Source organism: Akebia trifoliata, chromosome 15, assembly GCF_017979445.1.
Source record: "Akebia trifoliata isolate Shusen 1 chromosome 15, ASM1797944v1, whole genome shotgun sequence".
NCBI lineage: Eukaryota > Viridiplantae > Streptophyta > Magnoliopsida > Ranunculales > Lardizabalaceae > Akebia > Akebia trifoliata.
Genome location: NC_141389.1, coordinates 8,895,417 through 8,923,115, shown reverse-complemented (window position 1 = coordinate 8,923,115; position 27,699 = coordinate 8,895,417). Strand labels below are relative to the sequence as shown.

General features: G+C 33.3%; 1 protein-coding gene across 1 annotated transcript; it reads right to left on the bottom strand.

Moving 5' to 3' along the window:
• Positions 1 to 3,597: 3,597 nt before the first annotated feature.
• Positions 3,598 to 15,357, bottom strand: LOC147384236 (coatomer subunit beta'-1). Its single transcript, XM_086424743.1, has 22 exons — positions 15,166 to 15,357; positions 14,861 to 14,881; positions 14,694 to 14,755; positions 14,512 to 14,566; positions 12,730 to 12,766; positions 12,318 to 12,643; positions 12,042 to 12,173; positions 11,790 to 11,938; positions 10,600 to 10,668; positions 10,106 to 10,256; positions 9,921 to 9,986; positions 9,025 to 9,213; positions 8,251 to 8,391; positions 8,066 to 8,140; positions 7,737 to 7,913; positions 7,551 to 7,642; positions 7,329 to 7,445; positions 5,882 to 5,996; positions 5,619 to 5,690; positions 4,985 to 5,181; positions 4,786 to 4,879; positions 3,598 to 4,393 (listed from the first exon to the last, which is right to left on the bottom strand). Exons 1-22 carry the CDS (start codon positions 15,166 to 15,168, stop codon positions 4,226 to 4,228), a joined length of 2,508 nt encoding a protein of 835 aa, XP_086280869.1. The 5' UTR covers positions 15,169 to 15,357; the 3' UTR covers positions 3,598 to 4,225.
• Between the last annotated feature and the right edge of the window lie 12,342 nt (positions 15,358 to 27,699).

The following is a 27,699-nucleotide window of genomic DNA, read 5'->3' as shown; positions in this document are numbered from 1 at the left end:
ATTAAGTAAAAGAAAAATTCCAATTTGAAGTTGGAAACTGTTTATAATATAAGCGCGCACCCAATTGACAAAATTCCAATGCACCCCCAAGCCACCATTGACCACTGAAGACAACCGGTCAACCTGATCAAAAGAAAACACAATGTCATCACAAAGCATCCTTTTTGCTGTCTTGGATTTTTAGTAAAAAGATCTACAAATTATACAATGCAGAGCCAAAGATCATCATCAGTACGTGCTTTCATCTCCATCGTACATGTGGAGGATACATGGTGGGCCCCCTCTAAGCTAGAGATCATCAAGCCGATTAGCTGATCTGAACTACACAGAATAGTAGACTTTCTGTATCTAGTGCACTAATAAAAGTTCAAAAAATTTACAACTAATTGATCTGTTTGGGTCAGACCCACCAATTGGACGGTCCAGATTACTGGCACAGTGTTGTTTGCAGTATAGACCCCTAAAGGTTAATAGTCAAAATCCTAGAATTTTTTTCTCTTCGCCATTCAATAGGATGTCGACAAAGAAAATAGGACAAACTTATTGATAAATGATGGAAGATACCATTTCACATATTCTCCCCCTAAAGTTGAGACAACTCTCCATACCTTACTTTTTAAACTTCGTTACAAATTCTTCCTTCCCAAATCATTTTTTTTTTGACGGGTGTATATTACAGAAGGATAGTTATAATGTACAACAGCATTGGAAACAATATGAAACACCATCAAAATATCATTTCTTTGTGCCCAATGGTGTTGGACACAAAAAGCATTCAACAACATTAAGATTGTGTCCTCTATAAATTAAAAATAAACAAACAAAAATATTTTGATAGTCTGCGAGGAAAGATAAATTTCTTGAAACATTGAAAAACAGAGTCCCATTGAGCAAATGCGATCAGAGTTTTAGTAAAATGTAGAAATAATGAACCTCACCCGATTGTAAATGAAGGGCAATTTTTTTTTAATAAACATTAGATAATATAATTATCCTTCTATAATGTAATACTCAACCGGGCTACAAATAAGAGGTGTTCCCACTATTTAAAAATAAATGGTTTTGTAAAGGGAGAGTCTACAACGAAGTTGAAAGGGGGTCAGATGTTCGGAGAGTTTTCTCTACTTTAGGAGAGAAAATGAAAAATAATACATGGGTTCGTAAAAGAAGAAAAACAAAATAGTTATTATCACCTTGAAAATTGGGTGTAAATAGCTAGAACCGGCTGTCTTAATGGAATTTAGTAACGTGGTGTAAGCACTGCCATACCAGTAAAAGAAAATGTAGTCAGCCTCATCATCATTAATATATGAACATTTTGAAGCGCATATATAAACATAGACAACACAAGTCAGGATAAATAACATACAAAAATTTAGAAAGAGAAACTTTACACGCAAGAGGAACCATCAAGAATTCTCACAAATCAAAGTGGTTTAAGGAATCAAAATGTTAAAGAGACTACATAACGAGAAAGGCATGTATATAAAAAACTATAAATAAATAAAAAAAAAGGTTGGGACGTCATGAAGAAGCTTCCCTAGAAAAGCTCTAAAAGATAACGATAATGACATGATAGCCCTACTCGTATATTAACATGATGATATTATGTTAAAAGAAGCCATCAAATAGGGAACAATGACGTTATATACTATTTTCATCGTCAGTCATTATTCAAATCCAACGTCTTGGATTTACTTGGTTTGATGTTTACTTACCAACAGCTATAATCAGTGTTCTTAAAGCAATTTCAAATATCGAAAGAAAAAAAGAAAAAAAAAGGTTAGGCTGGTGGGGGAGTACAAAGCCCAGAATCCTGCATAAGCATGCCAAGGTTAAGTACATTTAAGAACTGTGCAACAAATGTGGTTTCACATGTTAAAGAACACTAACAGTACTAATGGAATATGCAGTGTTAAAATTAGGAAATGTACCTCAGGGTTTAGAGGCTTATCTTTCAATCCCCTTAACAGAGATGTTGAAATCAAGCTATTAAAATATAAAAAAGACCACTAGAGTCAACTGCTCCGTCAAGGGCATAGTAACAAATCCTTTAACCAAAGTGAATTACATTAATTAGGTCTTGCCAGTTCACACACTCGAAATCACATGTTACTGCTGTTGGACTTAAGCACCACAAATTTACGGGCACATAGGTAAAACAGTACATGTGCCAGAATTCATCTACATTTACTCCGATAATAAGGCTCAAATGGATATCATGTTGGGGATTCTAATCATACAATAAGTTATCCATAAAGAGGATATCAGCCTCAGAAAACAGCCCATTCTCACATTTATAACTTCAGAGAAAGTTGACTTGAAATTGAAAAATCATCACTGTTAAATTAAACAATCAATTAATTTGCAACTTTTCATGCAGTAATAAACGTTTGAATGGACTGATGTTTGGGAATAATTATACACTAACTCGATTCTTAATTCAGTTAAAGTATTCTCATGTTTCCTGGGTTATTTATACAGATTTCCCAATACATCGTGAAAGTAGCAATCAATTATAGCACAGCATAGATAAAGATGATGATAATGACTAAGAGTGGGAGTCACATCAGAGGCATTTTGGAGAAAATCAATTAATCACCGGAAACAAAATTTGGATTTTCACACTTGCCCAACCAATTGCTTTTAGGCTGATGGAGTTCCTTCATTATTCGTACCCCACTCTTCTTCAGCCTCGTTACCGTTAACAAGGACGGCTCCATCAGTAGAGTCGCCATCCACCTCATCTTGGCCCTCTTCTCCACTCTCTTCAACCATCTAAGATATCCAGACAAAATTTTAACATCAATTGACACGTGTGATAAGAAAAAGAAGCAAAGTGCTTAAGAGCAACAATCAACAAAATGAAAATGTTGAGTAAAAGAATATTAAAAGCCTGCCAGAAAGCAAACATTCAAGACAACTGAGCCTCCCCATTGTTTTAAGGATTCTAAATATAGACAGGGAAATGTAACATTGGTTGATAAGAAAGATATTCTATAAATATAAATAATAAAGATATAAAAATATAGAAAAATATTTTATAAAACTTTATAAGCATAATAATACCTCATGACCAGAATCCCCATTTTCGAGGGGTGCTCCTTCCTCTTCTTCTTCTCTTCCTCTTCCTCTTCATCTTCTCAATTTGCATCTCTTTTAATGTAGATTTGCATGCAAGTTTAAAGCCTTCATACATATTCGATTTATACTGTTATATTATACTGAGTCCGTCCTCTGCAATCAGGCAGTAAGTGTATCCCTAGTAAAAAACAAAATAAATCAAACAATGAATCTACCATATATCCGAAGAGTCGTATTCAGAAATCCAGAAAATTCCAGACATTTTGACAACCAAGATCAGCCAGAAAAATTGTTCAGGGAATCAATAGGGTTTGTGGTTCCCAGGGATGAATTCCTATGAACAGAAAATCATATCTAGTGTCTTCAGAAGCAAGATTAGAAAAGTGTATCGAAATGTTGTATGTATTATTGACTATTAATTGCTGACATTACAGTTTGTGGTGCCTAGTTTATGATCACCAAAGATTAGAAAAGAAATTATTTCCTATTTCTTCCTCTTCTTTACTTCCTCTCTTTCTTTTTTTCTGTTCAAAGAATAAATGCTACAAGCATTTTCAGCCTACACACGCTTAAAGTTAATCGTTGCATCACTTAGAGCATTTATTTCCATCAGGCAAGTTTCACTAATAAAGGTATTGTCTCTAAATCATTTATTTTCAGACCATGGATAACATTTCTTATTATTTACAATGCTAGTGAGTCACTAAAAAACCTAGATGGTTTGAGTCAGATATATGTGTCTCTTATGTGAGATGCTATTTCAGGAAGCTAAATAAATGGTATCCAAATTGCAAGTAACCAGTCCTTAAGTATGTATTAAGTGGACTAAATTCCACATTATCTAAAGCTAATGGCTTAGATAAATAAGAGCTCAGTGCCCATCACTCAGATCATTGAACAAGTCCACAGACAAGTCATCGTTGGATAAGGCCTCCTCTCTTTAAGTACCAACCTGAATTTTTGTATGGAGTTCCTGCTGATTTTGCATGAATTGGTCGGTCAATTTTTATTCTCTAAGGTAAAATGATATAATTTCAATATGCAAGACTTACATCCTAGAGAAATATCTATTGCATCTGCTAAGGTGTGCTGACATGATTAAAGCACTGATAAATTTAAATAAACAAAAAAGAAAAAAAAACTAACAAAAAGAGAACAGATAAGAGCAAATTACAGGAAGATGAAAACCACGTAAGAGATACCTTGTCTCTGCAATTTTAGATTCAACGGCAAGAGCGACCTGCCAGTCCTCGAACAAATTTGGGTACTCCTCAGGATCGGCCAAAGATTCTGCAGCTTTCTGGTTAACCTGAGTACAAAACCAAATGACCATACCAAGTCAAGATGGATATAAATATGTAACTTTCTACTTTTTATACTAATTAGATTTTTTTTTTTTTTTTGATAGATATTATAATTAAATAACATACTTAAGAAAAAAAATTAAAAATCTAATTGTTTAGGAGAAACTAAAGTCACACAACATCAAGAATCCATCTTTATGTTTTATCTGTATCTGGTCCTTAAGTCATCAAAAATACAACGAAGTGGCACTATGTTGGGAGTGGGGAAGTCGTGAAAAAGTAGAAATTGAAATATTTTATGACAGTGAGAAGAGTGGGATTCCACTAGGCTCTGGTTTGATTCTACCAGCCCAAGTTTGATATTGAAGGGGAAGAAAATGAGAACAAAGTAGCTCACCTTATTGAGGTCATTTCTCCATAATGCTACAATCTCTGAAACTTTGCTAGGAAGATAGGACCGTGCCATCAAAGCAGCCTCAGGTATCCGGTTGCTGCATAATTGATTTCCAGTAAATTATAGATAAAAATGTGAACAAACTGATAACAAAAATTAGTTCTTTCATGTTTAGGGTAAAAAACATAGATGATGAGATTACCTCTCCACCAAAAGCTGCAGACAGTCTTCCAATTTACCTAGCATGAATAGACAAAGGAATGCAACATTGTTCTTTCCTTGTTCTTTAGCAAGAGATGCAAGTTGCGTTATTCCTTCTGCATCTCCAAGGGCTGAGTATAAAAGCAACAAACCGCTCAAGTCCATTGCATGCCGTAAACATTCTTCAGCCATTTCTAACTGCATCCAGAAAGGAAGTCTTTAATGCAAAACATGCTTAGAACATTTCACCTTTGTGAATGTGGATAATATAATTAAGAGAAAACATGTGATGCAGGCTGAGATTCAAGATCTGTAAGCCCGTAAGAGGGAAATTAAACTGAAAAAATATCAAGCCACAGCTGCATCTCATCTAGGAAAAAGAATACCCATCAAAGTATTTGTCACTCATTCCCATCCATCCATTTAAACAAAAATCTTATTTTATCCAACTGGGTTGTCTCAATAGACCCCATTTCACAGCCAATTTATTTTGTTTGTTTCAGGATGGACGCAGTACATATTCCCTTAAATTATTTATCTTATTTCTCTGCACTAAATTATTGTGAGTGGGTTTTCTGAGCACACATGCATCATCTAAAGAGTTACTAAGAATCTATTTGTGGCAACCAAGATACCTTTCCCGTGGACATGGCTAATTCTCCCAACTGTTTCCATTTGGATTCACTCTGCACTTCTGTGGCAATTTCCTGTAAAGAAAGAAGCTCCATTTTTAAATAGGAAACACACGATGCTACAAAAAAGGGGGAGGTGGCCATGTGATTAAAAGAGAGGCCATTCCAAGAAGGAACAAAAGGTCCAGTGCTCAAGCAATGATACAGTTTAGCAATCTAATGACTGCTCAGATTTCCTCGTCCGCATGAGATCAACAGAATCTTACCTTTGCAGCCTCTAGTCTGCCAAGCTGTATAGCTAGATCAAATCTATAGTTAGAATCCGTAGCTACTTCCAGTGCATTCTCCAGCATGCCTCGAGATTCCAAGAAACGAGCCACACTGCATATTTTTTAAGTTCAGAACAAAGTAACTAGCAGTAAATAAAAAATGAAAATCTTAAATTTAGGGTAAGAGAAACAAAAATATAAGGTAGCCAGATAAGGAAAATATTTACAGCTCATAGAGTGAGACATTTGATGACAAAAAGTACCACTAAAGTACATGATTGTTTTTTATTGACAAGATTAAAGTGCATAATCATAAGATAGGTGTTCAGAATATGTATGGCTCCTATTCCTTAAAAAGAAAAGATTATGACTCACAATAGCTAATCATCACATGAACTCTGGATAATGTATGTTAAGAGTCAAAGGCACTCCATTTTCTAAGAATTTGCCATGTTGGAATCGATGTTGTACCCATATGTCAGGCACATGCCAACACACTATGCACATTTACTTTTCAGATGTTTATACTTTATATAACTTTTATGTATACCAGCTTATCTAAACCATATTCTTTATGTATTGTATATTTGACAAGAACTAAAATACTTGAAAATATGTAAATCTATCACCTATGGGATGGATAGACTTGTCGGTATAACAATATTTACAAATCGTTTATACATTTCTGGTATTATTAATATAGTGTTTATGCCTTTCCTTATCCAATAGATTCAAACATAAACAGAAAACAGTCAGGAAGTAGACATTCTATGCTCTATTTTTTTTTTCTCTTGATGGGTATAAAAGTTCAATTAGAAAACAAAGAAGAAAGGTAGGTCAAGTAGACCTGCCTAATACAGAGAGAATGAGTGAAATAAAAGGAAAACAGAAAAATTCTCTCTTCCCTTACAATCGACTCCCCACCTAGATAAAAAGTCTTCAAAGAACCCTCAAGTTCATTGAAAACATTACACAAAAGAAACATCATATGATGCAAATCAAATTTCCAGACTCTAAACAACAAGAATTGCAATAGTAAATGAATTGGAGAGCATATGATCACATAAATTGGGAGTTTCTAAAATACATGATGGGTTGTATGAGTTTTTTGTAGAAGTAGATCAATTGGATTATGAAATGTGTGACCTCACACTCGTTCTCTATTCTTGTAAATGAGGACCGGGCTGACTTCTTCAGAAGCTCTAGAGGCCTTGTAGACAAGGGGATTCGCTATCCTATCTCTCTTTATTTTTTACATAGTTGTTTTGACTTTTAGAAGAATGATGGAGAGGGTTGTGACTAATGGAGATTTGATTGGGCTTTAGGCTTAACCTATTTGGACCCATAGTCACTTTTCTTTTTTCTTTACTTTTTTTTTTAAAGTCACATTTAAAACAAGTTTTGTACCTCTTAACAATTTTTTTCTCAAAAGTATGGTATGTACCTATTATAATGTTCCTTGGGAATTGAGGGCAAAACTTCACTTGCCCGCTCCAGGTCTCCACGCATTACAAGAGTTTTGTACTCAATCAAGCTGAGAAGTAGGGTGTACCCGATAACACTGTAATGGGAAAGAAACATGAACCATGAAAGATCAATAATGACTGATGACAATTAAACAATCAGCACACCACTTCTCAGAAGAACAGATATTAAGCCCACTCACTTGAACTCTTTGTCTATAAGATACACCCGACTTTGATTGGCAAGGTATCCCAGTAAGTACATAGGCCGGTCCAAGTGAAACATGGTGGTCACCTGAGATCATTTAACATGTATCAAGATGGATGCATGTCATGCAAGGAAATAAAGATACAAAGTTTTCCAAATCCAAGATTAAACATTAATATACCTCACCACCAACACAGTAGTTAAGTCTCCAAGAGGAGTTGTTGTAAATGAAACAGTCTCCAACCCATATTCCAGTTCTGACCCGCTCATTTGTTTCATGGAGAAGGTCAAAAGCATCCTCAACACCCTGCTCATCTACCGGGTTGCCACTATCTAAATGAGATGATACGACATCCCTCTGCCAATGAAACCAAATTCAGTTTCCACTTCGAAGTACCCCATGCTCCCAAACTTGCAAGTGTGATATACATCGTGTAGATGCAAAGCTGCTTAAAGTTTACTAACAATACCAAGAATTAAAGAAAGCATAGCAAGGGTGAGGATTCTTACATTGTATTTAAGGATGTAGAACGATGTATCACTAGTAATTGCGACTAGATCACCACTATCAGCCCAATAAAGATTCTGCAATGGTCAAAAGAACAAAAAAAAAAAAATTTTGAAATATCAACCACATTGTAGCTAAAATTGGTAACATGGCAACAAATAAGCTACTTCGGCATATTCATTCTCACCTTGACATTAACATCAATTCGGCGAATCAACCTGCATTCAGCCCAATCATAAAAGCAAATGAAGTCATTTGAACACATTGCCAGTAAGTTTCCCCCAAAAATACGCTCAGCGGAAAATGTTGGCCGTATACTTTTCTTTTCCTGGAAGAAAAACATCCATTAAATTCTATAACAAACTCCCCCAAAAGAATATGAGTTATATTGCTCTAACAGAAAATCCTGACAGCAAAGTCAAAAAGATGTACAAGCCTGGAATTTTCCAGAAAAAAGAAACAGAAATTGATATGATAATGTGTATTCGGCATATGATTATCCAAATAAATGTAAGACATACATAGAAGTGACGAGGAAGCACCATTATATACCAAGACAATGATACTGTCCTTCATGATGTTTAAGGTTCCATCAAGCAGGTTGGAAAATAAATGCAAATACTCTGGTACTACTCACATTTATGTCAAATGAGTTTAAGATGATATTTATGAACAAGTATTTTTAACATTCAGTTGTAGAAGTTAAGAACAATGAATATGTTTGGCCTGCCATGAAAAACTAGCAAAGGAGGGATTTGTGCTGTTGTGATGAAGGGATTTAAACTACATGCATACTTCTTTTTAGGAAATTCATAGAGGAAAAATGTCAAGCAAGCTTGTTCATCAAGTTAAAATATGTCGAAAAGTCCTATACTAAATGAATTGTTTTCCAACAAAAGAATATATAAATATGTTGCTTGTGCACATCTCTTTATTATATAAGAATTTATAAACTACAAACCTGAAAATTTTTACTGAAAATCTTAATCCTTGATGTACTTTCTCTGAGAGCATACTCTCCATCTGACGACCAAACGAACTCCAATGCTGATCCAAAGGATCTATTTCTCCACGCCAAAGCTGTGTATATAATGTACTCTCCATCCCCACAAACAACAACAAACCTCCCATTGGGATTATGCTTTAAGCTCTGAAAACATAAATTGGAAACCAAAATAAATAAATAAATTCAATCCAAATTTAGTATCAACAAATCATTAGTTTACTGAAATATAAATAAATGCTTTCCTAGCTTTTAGATCAATAACATAAGCCCAAACACAAAACAAGCATTTAGAGATTCTGTCACATTACCAAGAAACAAAATACATAATCGACCTAGAGGCTACATTATTTCTTAATTTTCCAAGAAGAGCTTTTAGTGATTGTCCTCTTAAAAACTTGGGAGAGTTCATGCTTTAGCCTTTGTTACCAAGCATTGGGTAAAGATATATTGTTGCTTCAACCATTGACACTTTCATTGCATATAAAGACCAAATGACATAGTGCTGACCAAGTCGATCATAAGCACTTTGTTCTTGCAGATACATTGGACATTTATAGACCATTAAAGGTAGCAGATATTTTCCTCAGAATGATTATTTTCTCAAGGGAGGTTCCAACACCCTCCTGTGTGCTGTTATTAACTTCTTTAAGTTCATAAAAATGTACTTGCACTTCACTATAGCTGAAAGATTATTTGCTCAGGGAGACTCCAATATCCTCTGTGCTTTGATAAATTGTCAGTCAAACTTCCTTAAATGCAGGCCACGCATGTTAAGAGCAATGGAGAGGAAATGGAAAGTGATGCATAAAACTATTGCATAGAAATGTTCATATGACAACAGACCAACATACTTGAGGGTAAAGATCACAGCTTCCCAACTCCTTCACAGCCAAAGGTAATCTTTCGCCATCTGTAATCTGAGACATAAAGAAAATGACAAACCTCTAGATGTGAACTTGAGCAAAAGACACCTTTAACTATCAAGTTCCACGCCATGTAACCAAAGATAAAAGCAGTAAAAGTAGGGTGGCCAAACCTCAAAATCTGCTCCCACACTCTTGATGTTCACAGTTTGGATTTCATTATGCTTAGCCCATATGATTTTCCCACTGCTGTCCATGCTAGCAACTGGTTCTTCTCGACCAATCTTAATCATAATGGTTCCTTCATCATATCCGATTACAACCCTGGAAAAAAAAGGAGAAAAGAAAGTGTTCAAGTATACTTTCAAGTGTAGGACTACTTCAGCGACAAAATTACTCAATTACCCCTGTTACTCTCATCTTTCAAGCAAGTTGAATGGCTTTTGTTATTGATAGGTAAATGGAAAAGCAAGAACAAAAACAAAACACAGAACATGAATTGTTAAGTAGCAGACATGAAGCAGATAAACAAAATTCAGCATGCTAAGAATACTGAACTGATGCTTATGGGCCACATAACATGTTCAGGAATTTCAAGATTCAAACACTCTCCTGAAAATACAAAACCATGAGGAAAATATATAGAAAAGATAATCAATACACTCACCGGCGTGAACCTTTCATGTACCCAACAGCCCACACTCGCTCAAGACCATAATTCAACGTGTTCTCCAGCCTGTAAATAATAAGCACGGTCAAGAAATCAAGTCAAACATGGACATGGATACTTCTATTTTTATAAGTCAAAATTTTTTATTAAAAAGGGACTGGTTGAGATGACCACCCCGATAAATAAAACAAGAAGACAAAAGATCAAAGCCTTTCCACTCTATTACAAACTCAGAATGTCGAACCTGGATACCGCCAATTTTTTAAGTTCAACTAGTAGTTAAATAGAAAATGCAATTCAACATTATAGATAAACTATGAAAATTAAATACAGAAATGGCAACAAGTCAGATAGAGCTCATGTAACCAAACGCACATAGTGTAACCTGTTGAAAATGACTTACTCTCAACTCTTTTTTTTATGATAAATATAAGCTTTATTGAAAAAAGAGAGTGAAACAAAAGGTCGGTCGAGCTGACCAACAAAAAGCTACACATCAAATAAATTCTCAACTAGTTTTGCTACCTATGGTTGGTAAATGGTCAGATATGTGAAAATTAGAACAATTTTATGGAAAAAAAATGAAAAGATGGAAGCAGCCTCATCAAAAAATTAAAATGAATTCTTCCTTTTTTAATTGACAAGTAGTTTCCATGAGCACTTCCTTCGCCCCACAAATTTCCCCATTTTTGCTTTCAGGATACCTGTTAATCCCAACAAGTTTTAAAAGAGGTTGGACCTATAGCCAACCCAAGGCATGAATCTAAAGGGATGAAGCTAGGGCCATGTCATTTTTTAAGATAGAACTGAATAAGCTAAAGAAGAGGAAAAAATATACATCCTAAACACAATTGATGCCCAAGAAAAAAAGAAGAAACAAAAGTCAAAAGTAGCTAATCAAAAAGTTAAGTGTTAGAACTTGCAACATAACAAAAAGATACATATTAGAAAGGGAATCTGAATTATGCAGAAATTATTGCTGACATATAAGCATTTTCTTTTCTTTCGTCTAAACAAGTGTCAACCAATTATCTTTCTTCTGTGTTGTGTTCTCATAAAAGCAATTTTTGGAAGATATAAGAAATCAAATAGTGCAGAAGTCTCAGTCACAATAACTAGTGAGTAATTTTGTTACCATAATAGTTTCTGTATTGATCAAACAAATCATTAAAACATCTAGAACTTACCTATAGGTAGTTGCATGCCATATCCGAACAGTCCCATCCTCAGAACCTGTAATTATTATGGGAAGTTCAGGATGGAAACAAACAGCAGAAACATTGTGCGTATGGCCTTCTAGCGTCTGAATACAACTTTTGGTTTGATAATCCCACACCTGCCTCCATAAATTAATTCATCAACAGAAATGTGTCAAGCATATCATACTTCACATATAATAAAATAAACACTGATAAAGAAGGCAAAATCAATTGGTGGACCTTAGCAGTGTGATCATCAGAACCAGTGATTAGATATGGCCTGTCGCCACCAGTGAAGTAATCAACACAGTTTACTCCTTTCAAATGAGCATCCAATGTAAAATTTGGGTCAGGGGAGCCAAGATTCCAAATCTGGAGTCAAAAGAATTTACAAGATCATCAGTAGAAAATCACATACAAATAGTTTCATACCTAAGAGAAAAAACTAGAGCTCCACAATATAATTTTTTGATAGGTACTCCACAAAAAATTAACAACGAACATTTCCAGCCACACCTTTATAGTGCGATCAAGAGAGGCGCTTGCAAAAGTGTTGGTGTCTTTAGGATTGAATGTCACTTGCATAACGTAGTGTGAGTGCCCCTCAAAAATCTGAGTGCACATCCAACCTTTCTCCCAATCCCAGAGCTTTATTAACATGTCATCAGATGATGACAACACATATGGAAGGGTTGGATGGACAGCCACACATCTGATGTAGTCCATGTGTGCCTCAAACACTTTGACCTTATCCATCGTATTATAATTGTACACACGGATAAACATGTCATCTGCTCCAGCAACAACCCATTGTTTCCGTGCAATAAATTTTGCTGACCGGACTGCAAATAATACATGATGTAAGTAATAAACATACTAGCTACCTAAAGAAGAATAGAGAACATGTAAATTAATCTGTATAACATACCTGGTAACTCAGTCACCTCAAATGATTTCACCATTGTCTGGAGTAATGTCAAATAAGTTTAATTAGCACTGTCCAGAAAATGTATTATGAAGTAAAGTGTTCAAAAGAAACAAAAACGTCAATAGAATTTTTTTATAGGGAAATACAAATTGTATTCAAGTGGTCGAGATGACCAACAAGGGAACACCAGATGCAAGAGAATAGCATGATAACTTTATGACTAATCAAATGAAACCACACATAATGGATTTTCTGATACACCAACAGATAAAAGAATTTCAGAAGAACGAAGGAAACACCTCAGAGAGTTGGTAATGTCTGTGTGTTGTAATACCACAAACATGGGATCAAAACCTCACTTTCATAATTGAACATATCCACACACAAAAAAAAGAGACATGTAGAAGACCAGCTATGCTTTATGGAACTGTATGTCGCGTGGTGCCGTAGTGTTAATAAATTGAGAGTAGCAAAGATGAGGATGTTGACATGGATGAGTGGAAAAACAAGGGAACAATAGATTAGAAACGAAAGCATTCAAGAAATTGCAGGAGTAGCTCCAATAGGCGATTTACTGCAAGAAAGTTAACTTAGATGGCTTGAGGATATTCAACATAGACCGATTACAGCCCAGTCAGAAAAAATATTCAAGTTAAAGGTTCTAGAAGGGCAAGATGAAGACCCAAAAGAAAGTGGATTGAAATGGTGAAAACAGATATGAACACACTTGCAATAACATAAGACATTGTTCTCGATAGAGTGGAATGGAGGGATATGATTTGTTTAGCCGACCCCAAATTCTTGGGATAAGGATTTCATGAGATGATGATGCAGAAGAAATCATTCAGGTGGTTGAACCTACTTTTTCGAATATAAAGAACCATTAAACCTATGAATTTGCTAAAGTTAGTTGTTGAAGGAACTGTCATGAGGACATGGAGATTGCTAGAGAACATGTGCAAAGTGAACATAAGAATCAGTAAAAGAATAAGAGCTTTTTTTTATCGCTTTCTAATTTTCACAACATTCAAACTGTTTAAGCTTCTGCGGCCTCAGTCTTTTTACGCATATCCATCTTTTTTTTTTTATAGATAAATGCCACTTGAATTAATAGTGGTCAAGAAGATCAACAAAAGGAATACATAGAAAGAAAAAGCAGAGCAACCCAAAACAACTAGGACAATCTACATACTCCATGTAATTTCATTTTAAAATTCTTTTCAAAGATTTTACATTTTTTTAGTGGGTATGTTGGACTTGAACTCATGACCTATACCAACTGAGTTATGGGTCCAAGCCATTTCAACGCTGACTTGCATGAGTTATAACAGCTGTGTTTAACAACAGTGCTTGCACAAGCAGATTGATAGTTTTCTACAACTACTGGATGCTTTATTGCCTAAATAGGTATATATACAGCCCCAACGCATCACAGATTCAGTATTTTACACTTAAAATTGGAGTACCCAACATAGACATAGAACTGTTTCAAAGCATTTGGGTAACATCGACATAACCCCGACATATAGATAGTAAGTCAAGTATTTCAAAGACAACAAGAATGTTGAAATTTTGCCATGCGCCAACCCAATCTGTACCCAAAGAATATTCTCCTAGACCCCATACTTACAAAAGGTAATCAACTAAGAATATGATTCTCATTTAGTGTTATCTGTCAATTATGGATTCATTATTAATATATAAATAATTCAAACACGAAAAATCAAATGTCATTTTCCAGTTGGAAAGTAGGATCTGGCACCAAAATCAATAGTTCATTACCTGTGATTGGTAGTTCCAGATACAGACACTTCCTGAATAAAGACTCGCGAGGATCCTGTAGCAAGATGTTCAATGCAGATTATAATTAAGATTTCAGAAAAACAAATAATTGCATAAAAATACACAATTTCTTCTGAAACGCTGCTAATCCGCTAAAATTCACCACATAGGGTTACAATTACCATGGTTCTGTCGGATGTAGATCCACAGATTTTACTCTTTCAGATCTTTGAGCGAGTTTTCTCTGATCCAGAGATCGTTGTAATCAGAATTCTTACAAATATAAAAATTTAAACAAAACAAACGATTTAATCGGAAAAAAAAAACATGAAAATTTGAAGAAAAATACCTTGATTTCGAGTCTGAGAGGCTGAACCATCGCGAAGAACACATAAACAATAAAGGAAATCAGATCAACACTAATGAATCATCACTCAAAACCAGATCTCGGATAAATTCACAAACTTAACCAAGTAAAACTCCAAAATTCAAATTAATAACTTGGAAATTATTTAATTTCGAGAAACATGGCGCAGAATTCAAGTAATTAGGCTTCTAATTAACTATTGTTATCAAATCGAAACAGCTTCATCAGATCTAATAATTCTTCATGTGTAGAAACATTCAAATGGGATCAGAGTTTATAAACCCTACCATTTTTGCTGCCGAATCTGAAAAAACTGAACCCGATCGATGAAGCTATCAAGGAAATTCTAGGTCAAGAATCGAAAAACGTAGAGATCCAGGTGAGATCGTTAATTGAGAGAAAGATCTGAGAGCCGAAGTACTGTTTGGCGAGTCTCCGAATGTTCGCTATGCAGAGGAGAGAGAGAAAGAGCTTCCTTTTGTAGCTGATTACTGATACGTACCTATCGAATGATGTAATTTATTTAAAATAGATGAGAAGCACAGGATCCTTTCTTAGTGCTTTAGTTTAAATGGGAAAAATGGGAGATGCGTACCTTGTACCTGCATGGATAACTAATCCTAAGTTGTAATGGATGGATTTATATTAAAAACCTTGTCAAGAAAATATTATAAAAGTCCTATTTGGATTCGGAGGCTAATCATCTCGAATTTAATTTTGGAGCTCGAATCTCCCTCAGATCAAATCTATCTTTTTTTCTTTATTTATTTATTTATTTTTAATATTTTTTTAAAATTAGGCACCTAATAATTGGTATCAGAGTCTTTTTGGACTAAAGATTGTGGGCTCAATGTATGATGAGAATCATGTGAAGGTTAAAGGATGGAGAAAAACCACCTCGAAACGATTATTAGGAGGAAGATCCTCTACAATTCGAAAAATTCATCAAATTCACGTAAAGATTTGAAGATGACAAGGACTTGAAGAACATGCTTTACTTAATGAGAGATTTGAATATTTTATATCTTCGAATTTTGATATTGAGGACAAGGTCATTTTTCAAGATGGGTGGAATGATACGTACCTATTGAATGATGTAGTTTTAGTTTAAATGGGAAAAGTGGAAGATGTGTGCCTTGTACGTGAATAGAGAACTAACCTTATTTCGGAAGAGATTAAGTTGTAATGGGTGATTCGTATCAGAAAACTTGTCAAAAAAATATTATGAAAGTCCTATTTGGATTTGGAAACTAACCATCTAGAATTTGATTATGGAGGTTGGATCTCCCTCAAATGAGATCAAATCTATCTTTTTTTCTTCTTTTTTATTATTTTTAATATTCTTTAAAAATTAGGTATGTAACAATAGCAAAAATGAAAAACTGATGACAGATGCATGTTTCAAATCTCCATTTGACAATCTCATCTCGTTCATAGTGGAGATTGAGTTGTCCCGTACAAGTAGACTTGATAAACCATCTAACTCGGTTTACTATTAGAGTTGCACATATGGTCAATGGGTACCTTTTTCACTGGAACTGGATGAGAACTAAAAACCCAAGTTCCAAATCCTTTTTCATTGGAACCTATTAGAGTCGGGTCTAAAATGGTACTAAACCCATAGGAACTTGGACTATTTGGTTCTATCCGATGGGTACTTTTGGGTACTCCGATCGAAATTGGTTTTATTGTCATTTGTTTTTATATTATAGATTATTATTTAAGATTTTTAATGTTTTAAAATTAATATAGCGTGAAATTCAACGAGTTGGCTCGTATATCAAAAAGAAAAAAACCAAAATCCTTTTAAGTGTTATATGCATGAAAATCAATGAGTCAACTCACCATATTCAAAAGCATTTTAGATCGATTGACCCCTATTTAGCCCACAAAATTGATGAGTCAACTCATGAGAATTTCCATGCATTCATAAAAAAAACTCACACATGAAATAATAAATAAAGCTTTACCTTAAGTGAAAACTCGATTGCCTGGATCCCTTCAGGCTATTTCAAGAAGTTATGTAAAGCTTCTAGATTCTTTTCTCAACCTTTTTTCTTCATGAAAAAAAAGTGAGAAAAAAATATATGAGAGAGTGATCACGAAAGAGGTTTGGGAGAGTACGAGAGAAAAAAAGGTTTGGGAGAGGTAGAGTCCGAGTGAGAGTTCAAGTAGCTGTGATTGTAAAAGAAAGGTTGAAAGAAAGATTTGTGAGAAAGCTTGGTGCAACTGTGATTGAAAGAGCAGAAACGCTAATGGGTAGAGAGGTGAGGTATGTTGTGAAGTCATGAGGATGAAAGGGTTTATAGCAAACAGACAGGGCTACTGCAATTTTTTTTCTTTCCTTTTTTCTACTACCTTTGTGAGAGAATCCAATATTTTTTCTTTCTTTTTTAGAATGTAATAAGGGAGAAGGACGAATCTTCTTCATATCTTTTTCCTTTTCTTTTTTTACTCTTCTTCTTATTTTACTCTTTCTATTTGTTTTGCTTAATGTTCTTGATATTGTCCAAGAGAGTGAGAGGGAGTCGTGAGAAAAGTAGTCGTTTGTTCTATAGTCTTTTGTGAGAGAAGGAAAAAATAAGGAGAGGTCATGAGATAGAGAGTGATCAGAAACGTGAGAGAGATGGGTCCATCCTCCCCCTAAATTTCGAAAATCTCCTCCTCTTATACATTTTTTATTTTCTTTTCCAAATTATAATGCAAATCTCTCCACAAGATTCAATGCTTCAGATTTTGTCTAAAAGAAATTCCTCTTTTTTAATTTTAAGAATCCAACCTTAGTTGGATTATTTTCTCTTTGTTCCAAATCGATTTCAAATCTTTGGGTCTCTACGTTATTTTTTGTGGGAAGTGTTTCCATTTTTTTTTTTTGGAGGATGGTCAACTGCAAACATGATCTTCTTTTTTTTGTAAGGTTAAAAATGTTGGTTAAGTGTATGTTATAATTTTTTTTATTTTTTTTTTCATTTTTAGAGATTTAGTTGGCAAGAAATAGTTGTGTTTTTTTACAAAAACTTTCTTTACTAAATTTGTTACCGAGCAACCTTTTAAATGGGTATCCACGTCATAAATTCAAATTGATGGGGTACACTTTGCTAAGAGCACAAACAACGACATAGAATTCGAGTTCATATGTACCCCACTTTTGCTTTGCCTCCGTTAGCTTCTCACTAAGGAATTCAATAGGCTTTCCTTCTTGAGATAAAAAAGCTCCTACTTCATGCATGGAAGCATCACAATGGACTTCAAATAGTTTTTCAAAACAAGGAAGTGCCAAAATAGGGGCGGAAGTAAGTTTAGCCTTTAAGAGATGAAAGCTAGCTTCGGCATCATCGGTCAAAGTAAGTTTTTTGTTCTTCAAAGTGTCAATTAAAGGTACTGCGATGGAGCTAAATTCCTTGATGAAACGCTGATAGAAGGATGCTAACCCATGAAAACTTTGAGCTTCGGAAGCTGATTTTGGAGAAGGCCAATCCCTTATGGTTGCAATTTTAGTTTCATCCACGTGTATGCCCTCTTTAGAGACTATGTAACACAAGAAAAGTACCAAATACGTGAAAAAGTGGTATTTCTTCAAATTGATGTAAAGATAGTTGACTTTTAGAACCTCAAAAATAGTCCGTAGATGCAGAACGTACTCCGAATCAGATTTGGAGTAGATTAAGATATCATCAAAATAGACCACAACGAACTTACCAATGAAGGGTTGTAGGACTTGGTTTATGAGACACATAAAAGTACTAGGCACATTGGACAAATCAAACGGCATAACTAGTCATTCATACAAGCCATCATTGGTCTTAAAAGCCATTTTCCATTCATCTCCAGGTCAGATCCGTATTTGATGGTAGCCAGTTTTCAAGTCGAATTTGGAGAAGATGGTTGAACCCGTTAGCATGTCGAACATGTCATCAAGTCTTGGAATTGGAAAGCGATACCTTATAGTAATTTTGTTCACCACACAACTATCAATACACATTCTCCATGTACCATCCTTCTTAGGAGTACAATTCCTTGTTAGCTTTTATAGAAATAGAAATACTAGTAAAGCTCTAACTAGGATTGTAGATGTCCTACATCACTTTAAATCTAAAGTTTCTAATAGAAATAGATATAACTTGTACTTTTGAAAGCTTTTATAATATAGGGTGAGGGTCCATCAATCTCAAATGCTTACCTATAAGAAAAAAAAACCTTTGTTAATATAGTTACATTATCAGTGTCTTAAAACACAAATTTATCCACACTTTTTTCAAACATTTATTTCAATTTGCATTCATATTTTGTTGTATTAAGTAAATAATCATGTTAAGCGTCAAATTATCATGTTGCATATTCCATCATGATAAGAAAAACCCTAATTACACGTGTATTCATAGATTAAAGAGCAAATCATCGAAGATGAATCCAAAATAAAAAAAAAAAAAATTTGTATTACAATCAAGAGGACAAATTGAGTAACCCAGCAAAATTTGGCCCAAAAAGATATTACATCACCGCGTAGCAGTAAGTCATTATGGTGTGACAGTGAAATTTAAATGGATCGTTTTAATTTTTTGGGATTTTGTTTCGTACGTGATATTTTCTGCAATAGTGATGGCAACTCGAAATGCATCCTTCTAGAACATCGAATTTTTATAACTATAACATTTCTCAATGTAAAAATGGTTCATTGTTTTCCCCTTCTTAGAGGTCCCTCCTCCTTTAACCTAAGATTTTTAGTCTTTTCTCTTTTATTTTTCTATTTGTAGATTAGGTTTTCTATTAAAGTTTTTAAATTTGTAAGTGAAAGTGTGAAGAAAAAAGTGTAATTACCTTTATTCAATGAAGCAAGACTTGTACTTCTCCATCTTTTTTTCTCTATCACTTGCAATTACCTTAGACTAATATTCTTTTCATTGGAGAGTGTAGAAGCCTAGAACAAATTTATTTTCTCCTATTATTTGACTTTAATTCTCTTATCTTATTTTAATGTTCATGAGTTCACTTAAAGTTTATCCAACTCCGATGGATTAAAGTTATAGTGAACTCTTACACTTTATATGTTAGAGTTGACGGATCATACTTAGATAAGATCAAGATGTTTCATGTTTTTTTAGATGTTTGGTGTTAGGAGTTTCACACTTTAGTGAGTGAAGGAGTTTTACATTTGATTATCTAAATTAAGTTTTTCTTTGTTAAATCTTTCAAACCAAAGAGCTAATACCAAGCCCTTAGATTGAGTCAAAAAAGATAATAGAAGCTAAGTTTGATGGGATAGTTGTTTTAAGTAAATCTTCTCTCTAATGGTGATTTTCATCCATTATCTTTAGCGTAACTTTCATTTCTATTAGTTTAATCTTTAGCAAGTTTTATTTTATTTTGATTGCTTCAAAAATATAAAAATAGATTTTACATTTTGATTATATTCGATTTTATACTATTTGCTTAATTCTACCCCATTTTTTCTTGGGTTCGATCTCGTACTTGTCCCAAAAGTCAAAATAATTTACATTAATATTAATTTATATGGGAAGGAAAATGATAGTCCCATCATTACAACTATAATTATAACATTAAAATTTTCAAGATTTTTTATATTTGTTTTTCTAATGCATCATTCAAAAATTCGAGGGGTTCCCATAGTTTTGAAATCCAAAACTTCACAGTGACTTGAGTTAGGTCGACAACTTACAAATTGATTTAGATGAGACAAATAAAAATACATTATAGTAGGCTTTGATATATAGTTCAATTGGTTTGATACATTGCAAGGCAACTTGGGGTCATGGTTTAGTTATTTATCTGTTTCAGTTTTCAATCACTTTTGACAATTTTAGGATATCCATCATAGATGACAAAGATAACGAGAAAAACAAAGACTTTTCTAGTCACGAGCCATATAATGACTTATCTTGCAAGATTCCTACAAAAAAAAAATGCTGAAAGATTTTAAGCACTATAACTTATGAGCACTGAATTTAAATGTTGAACATTATGCTTGTTTACCTATTTTGATAGTATAGATACGTGATCCTCGATTACGAGTGCCACATCTACTAAGAATTGGAGTCGCCACCATTTATATAGTAAGTGGGTGTGAATGATCACCTGATGTATATTTTTCGAAAAAGTGACATTTTAGCATTTAGTGACTCACGATGGATAGGAACTAATTAAACCTTGAGATCAGGATAAACGATTCGATTGAAAAAAAGGGAAGGTGTTAGGCACCCTTTTCTCCCCGTCAAGTAGCGGTAACCTCAATATAACTCAGTCGTTTTGATTAAAAAGTGTAAAAAATAAAGTGTCACATGTTATGCGTTTGTACCCTATGTAGGGGTTTGCTTTCGATTTGATTATAAGATCATTCCATCAATGTAAATGATCCTTATAAACCTTTGCCTTGAGGACTATATGTGATTTGGAAAAATATTGGATAAGATTGAGGGTCCATTCTCATGAATTGAGAAGGAATTTCATACCAATTGCCTCAAAAATAATTTGAGGATTAAAATTGATTTTTGTTTTAAAAGAGATTACAACCCTTATACTTTCAATCGGATCGAAGTCTAATTTATCGGAGATAAGGGAGGGGGATACTACATTTTAGAGGCCTTCTAAAATAAAAAATATATAGAAGAGGGGGATAGTAGAAGAGGGATAAGGAGAAGATAAAGAGAGAGAGAGATAAAGAGGGGTGAGGATTGCCTTGAACCTACCTTGAAGCTTCTCTTTTTTTTCTATGTCTTCTTGAATCTTTAGTGATTTAGAAAAATGTCACTTTTTTTCTTGTGTAATTGAAAGAGTAGAGAAGAGATGATGAGAAAATTGGATTGATTATGTATTTTTGTGAGAGACTTGGTAAATGAGAATTGGATAACCTTTTTTAGGAAAGGAAATGAGTATTTATAGGTATTGGGAGGATACTTTGGGGATACAATAGGGTAAAGTGTGGGATAGTAGAGAATAACATATGTTTTAAAGATGGGGCATGAAATTAGGAGTTTGAAGATGGCTAATTATATAATGGAGGTAAATGGATTGTGTTTTGATCTAAATGGTTTGTATCTTACCAAAACCATTCAGATGAAGTGTTTGGTGAGGTGAAATGATGGGTGTTTAAGAGGATGATTGATTGATTGAGTGGTGTTTGATTTAAAATAATGAAAGGTGTAAGATGGTGGTTGAGTATTTGGTGAATTGAGGGGAGTGGGTTTTAATTAAGTTTTAGGAGAGTGAGGGAGATGGTGACATGTGACAAGATGTGTGAAGATTAAAGGTTTAGATGAATTGATGGAAAATAATGAGTATTTGATTCGAGAGGATGGGTGTAGGTTTAGGTTGTATAGATGATTTTAGGAAATGATGATAGTAGATTAGGGGGAGGTATGATGATGATAGGTTAGGGGGAGGTGTGAGTTGGAGGTGTTTGATTTGAGATAATGAAAATTTATAAGGAGTAATGAGGGTAGATTAGGGGAGGTATAGGTTAGAGGTGTTTGATTTGAGAGAATGGAGGTTTATAGGGAGTAATGAGAGTAGGTTAGAGGAGGGTGTGGATTGATATAACTTTTTAGAGAAAAGGCGATGTGGGTAAATAATTTTTTTAGAAAAAGGTGATGGGATGGGTGATTTGATGAGGGAGGTGAGAGAGGGTGATGGCATGTGTCACCTTTTGATGATAAAAGAGTGTTTGGTTGATGTGGGTTGTGGTTTATGGGTTAGGATTGTGGGTTAGATATGAATTGATATGAGTTTGGGCCTAGGGGCATTGTGCTTGGGTTTTAGGATAGGTTTTGAATTTGATTTGGGAGAGTGGATATGTTTTAGGTTTTTAGATGATATGAGATTGGATTTAGGTTAGGGGATAATGCGAGAAATACATTTTAGGTGACTTGCGGGTTGTGGGCCTTAGATGCCTTAGGTTTTTTCAGATTTGGAGATAGAGTAGTGAGGGTAGAAGAAGTGATAGGTGTCCAAAGTCTCATTTTAATTTTATCCATTTTTTTTTTTTTTGGTTTTGAAATTATTAGATTAATCAAAATGTCACGTGTTGGCAAATCGGGACTTTTTTAGGCCTGTTGGTGAACTTTATCGAAAATTTGACATTTTTTGTTTTGGAGCGAAGCGGTGAATATTGGGAAAACGTAGGGTAGGCCGAGTCCTTTTGGAAGTCTTGGTTCGATCAAAATGTCATTTTTCAATGACTTGGACTCTTAAGGCCCGTTGGCTCATTTATCTGGAAAATCGGTATTTTTGGGCCCTTTCGAGTAGGAGTCCGTTCAAATTTGAGTGTCTACAGATAGTGTTAAATTCATTCAAATTAATCACTTAATTTATAAAATCTTGTTTGATATCTGCTGTAGAAAATTAATAATTTGTCTATTTTGCCATTTCAATCACATTGTGGACTTATTTGCCAATTTCAAATGCCTATTTCCTATCATATATACTAAAATATACAAATTTCTTACAAAATACAAAATTGAAATATTATTTACAAAATAAATCATTATCAAAATTTTAAAATATATAATATTTTATTCATAAACTTTTAAATCTTCTATTTTTTTTTTCAAGTTAATAGTTTTATAATTTAATCCCAAAGTTCTTTAATCTTTTTTTTTTCTTCAAATTGTCTATCCTTCCTTCATGCCTATTGTTGTATAAGTCTTCACCTCCTCATATCACATGAACAAACCACAACCATTTTTCTCCTTTTTGGAAGAAGATTAAAAAAAGCACAAATCAATCTTTAAGATATAATTTAAATTACATGAATTGTGTATGATACCAACGCTTTAAATGATATCTTACAATGGATTTAGGACAAGAATAAAGATGACCTTCAAATGAAACAACACACTCATATTTTGGAAGTACATGTAATCGAGTAATGTTTAGATCATTGAAAAAATTCTAAAAAATAAAAACTAAAAGAAATAACATGTAAATGGAGTGAAATACCTTGTAAAGGCACTATTCGATGGTAAATACATTAGTTTTATTATGCGTAGCAAAATACAAAAATAAAATATATACAAGTAGCCACCTAAACCCTAAGATAAAATGTGGAATAAAAAAAAAGAAAAAAAAGTAGGAAAACTGAAATTGTTAATACAACAACTATCTTATCTCTTTACACTAAAAATAAATCTAAAAAATCTTTTAAATTCTCACTATTTTACAACAAAATAATCATCATTTAAATAATAGTCATACTTGTAAAATTTAGTGACAAAGAACACATTTGTACTTGTAGAAATTAAAAAGAGAAAAATCTCAAAAACGCACTGCTACTACCGCATTTTTATTCTTCATTTATTAGAATAAATCTATAAAAAATCTTCCAAATTCTCCCCTATCATCCTCGTAATACAAAAAATCATCGTGATAATCTCAATCATCGAAATCATCTCAACCCTTCTTATTTATTTAAACAAATCAATGGTTTTAATTGAGAATCACAACTATCCTCTATCAATCGACTCTAAAAGCTTAAAAATACAAGAAAGATGAAAGTTTTTTCTTCTTCTAATTTGAATTGGTCCCTCTTTCAATCGGCTATGTAAGTTTTAAAAATACAAGAAAGATGAAAATATTTCTCTTTCTCCTTTGAATCGTTTGCTTGACCGATGGTTGGAACGGAAAATCACAAAACCCCCCACCCTCTTTGAATTAATTCTGTGATTTTTGTAGGGCTCTTTCTCTTTATTCTGAATTTCAATGGAGATCATGGATAAAACTTGGAGTATCTCATTTTCTTCAAGGGCATACTTGTCCAACAAAAATAAGGATGGTGCTTAGTCCAAACAACTATAAACAATAAGCTTTGTAAAAATGCTTAAAATTTTGGTTGATTTTTTAACACCGTATGTTTAAAATTTCGAATAAACAAATTTGCTGAATTTTTTTTTTTATAGTAATAAGTGTTGAAAATTCCTATTAACAAACAACACCTTAGTCTGACCAATCTCATGGACACTCTCATCACTACTTCCAATACGTGCCATGCGTACCTAGCCTTTTAAAACATAGGGGTGATGAACAACAATGGGTTAAGTGATTTGAACTCATGACCTCTTCTTTTTTAGGTATGGTCTTGGCTATCTCACCAAAACTAATGGTACTAATTAATTGGATTTTACTAACCTCAACCCACGATTGAGGCTTTCCATCAACATGACCGTTAATAAGACTGACAATGGGTCCTATTTTATTTATTATCTACTTTGATCTGATATGAAAAATAGGTATTTTTGGATCAGGTTTGGATTGGATTTTATAGATTCAATAAAATTTAGATCTATTTCAGATATATCTCAACTCAATCCAAAAAAAAATATTCGAATTGATTTGTAAAAAAATAATACATCCTTAGATTCCCTTCAATCCAATAATATTGATAAAAGAAAACAAACAAAAAATTAATTTTTCTCCTAAACATGATTTTAAATATTATCCAAAACTCATCTCGATATTGTTCAATAACGAAATAGATTTACACTATGTCTCTTCAAACCATCTTTTGAGATAAACGAGATGACTCAAATGATATTTTGAAAATCTTGGTTGAGTCAATCAAGATTTTGTATATTTTGATTAAAAAAATTATTTAAAAAAAATTATATATATAAAACATCATTTTATGACTAAACGTCTTATAATTTACCTTATTTTATTAAAGAATATATATAGTTATTTTTATTTTAATATATATGAATAAATAATTTATCTCATCTAATATAAGTTGACCCATCCGCATTGATCGATGGACGAGACAAGATGATTTGTAAATCCTATCTAAGTATAAATCATTAGAAGGTGGCATGAACAATAACACGTGTATAAACGACTTATTTTTTATAATCTTCAAATTTAATATTTTAATAAAATGAGTTGGTTTTTTTTTAATACCAAAATGACTATGATTATATTAAATTTAAGGTGCGCACTATCTCACCCACTTTTTTGCTCGATACACTCACTTATTTCATACATCCATTGTACTTGTGAGTGTATGCAATAAAATCTTGTTGACTACTTTCACCCATCGAATTTATCCTAATAATATTACCAATCTACCAATTGAACACATCTCAATAAAAAAATCAAAATTTTGAAGATGATTTTACTCTCATCCTTCCTTGATTTTGTTCTTGAGTTGATCAAGATCTCTTCACGACTTCTTGAAATCTTTTGAAACGTCCTCAACTTTGCAATTTTCATTTTGAAATCTTACCCCTCATAAATTTGATTTAAGGCCTTTTCAATTTAAATGTAAATTATAAAAGAAGTTTCATTCGATTAATTATTTATTTATTTTTTCATATTATTCATTATTCATTTAAGTTAAAATCTAAAAATTCGTTACCCTTAAAAATTATATCACATGTTCGATAAAATACCTATTATAGGTATTTTATCAATTTATACATGTAATGACAAATGCAAGTTTTCCATCTACTTTTACATTTTAAATGTAAGTTATCAGATAGGTTTCATTCAATTAATTAATTATTTTTTAATATTGTTTATTAAAGTTAAAAGCTATAATTTTGTTAGTTTATTGCTATATATTTGAAGAATGTGTCACATGTTCGAAAAAATACTTATTAGAGATATTTTATTAATTTATACATGTAACGATACATGGTAAATTTCTCATTCAATTTTATAATAAATTTTAGAAATATTTTCACGTAAAAAACAAACAAAAATTTATAATTGTAGCGATATATAGTAAATTTTCCCTTCACTTTTACATTATTTTTTAACAATGTATTAACGTCAAAGACAAGTAGTCTTTTTTAGGAGACGTCATGTTACTTCTACAACCTACAATTCCATAAGGTGAAAATGAAAATGTTGGAATCTCACGTGTAGAAAATGGTAGGTATGAATTCCCCGGTGGTCCCATTGATCAATTAATTATCCAAAATTTTAAGACCTGCATTCCTTCACAATTTGGGTTGAGGAAGTATATACATGTTATAATTTTTTTTTTTTTTTTTTTATATTTTATGATTTGTGATTGATGGATATTGAAGATAAACATGAAAAACAGTTACTTGGAAGCACGGCAACAACCTCAGCTGATATTGAAGATATTGAAGATATACCTACTCCTAAAGTCTTGACAACTACCATATCAAATCATGATAAAAGCTGATTTCTTATCCATGTAAAATTTAAATGTTTCAAATAACAAAATATGTTAGCAATATAAAATACGACAGTTACACACTGCATCTATATATACACCTGTTGTAACATGATTTCATATAATAAGAAACATATTCTTTCAATCTTTATATGGTATCAGAGCAAACCAGAACAAACGTCGCCATGTCGTCCTCTGACAACAACAATTCCTTTGCTTCCCAGCCCATATCTTCCACCTTTCCTCTATTTAATATACCCAACCTGTCACTGTCAAACTTGGCAAAGACAACTTCCTTATTTGGAAAGCTCAAATTGTTCCTTTCCTTTATGGCCAAGATGTTTTCGGATATCTTGATGGATCAACTTCTGCCCCTTCTCTTGCATTTGATGCAGATGGCAAGCTTACCTTCGCCTATCTGAAATGACGAAAACATGATCAAATCAGCATCCTCATGTCCTCCTTAACTGAGGGTGTTCTGACCCAGATGATTGGCTACACCACCTTCCATTACGTTTGGACAGCCCTTGAGAGAATGAACAATTCTCATTCTCGTGCACGTATAATAAACACCCGCACCCGACTAACCACTTTAAGGAAAGGAAATCTATCTATTCTTGAATATTTTCAGCGTATCAAAGGACTTTGTTATGTTCTTTCTGCCGCTGGCCAA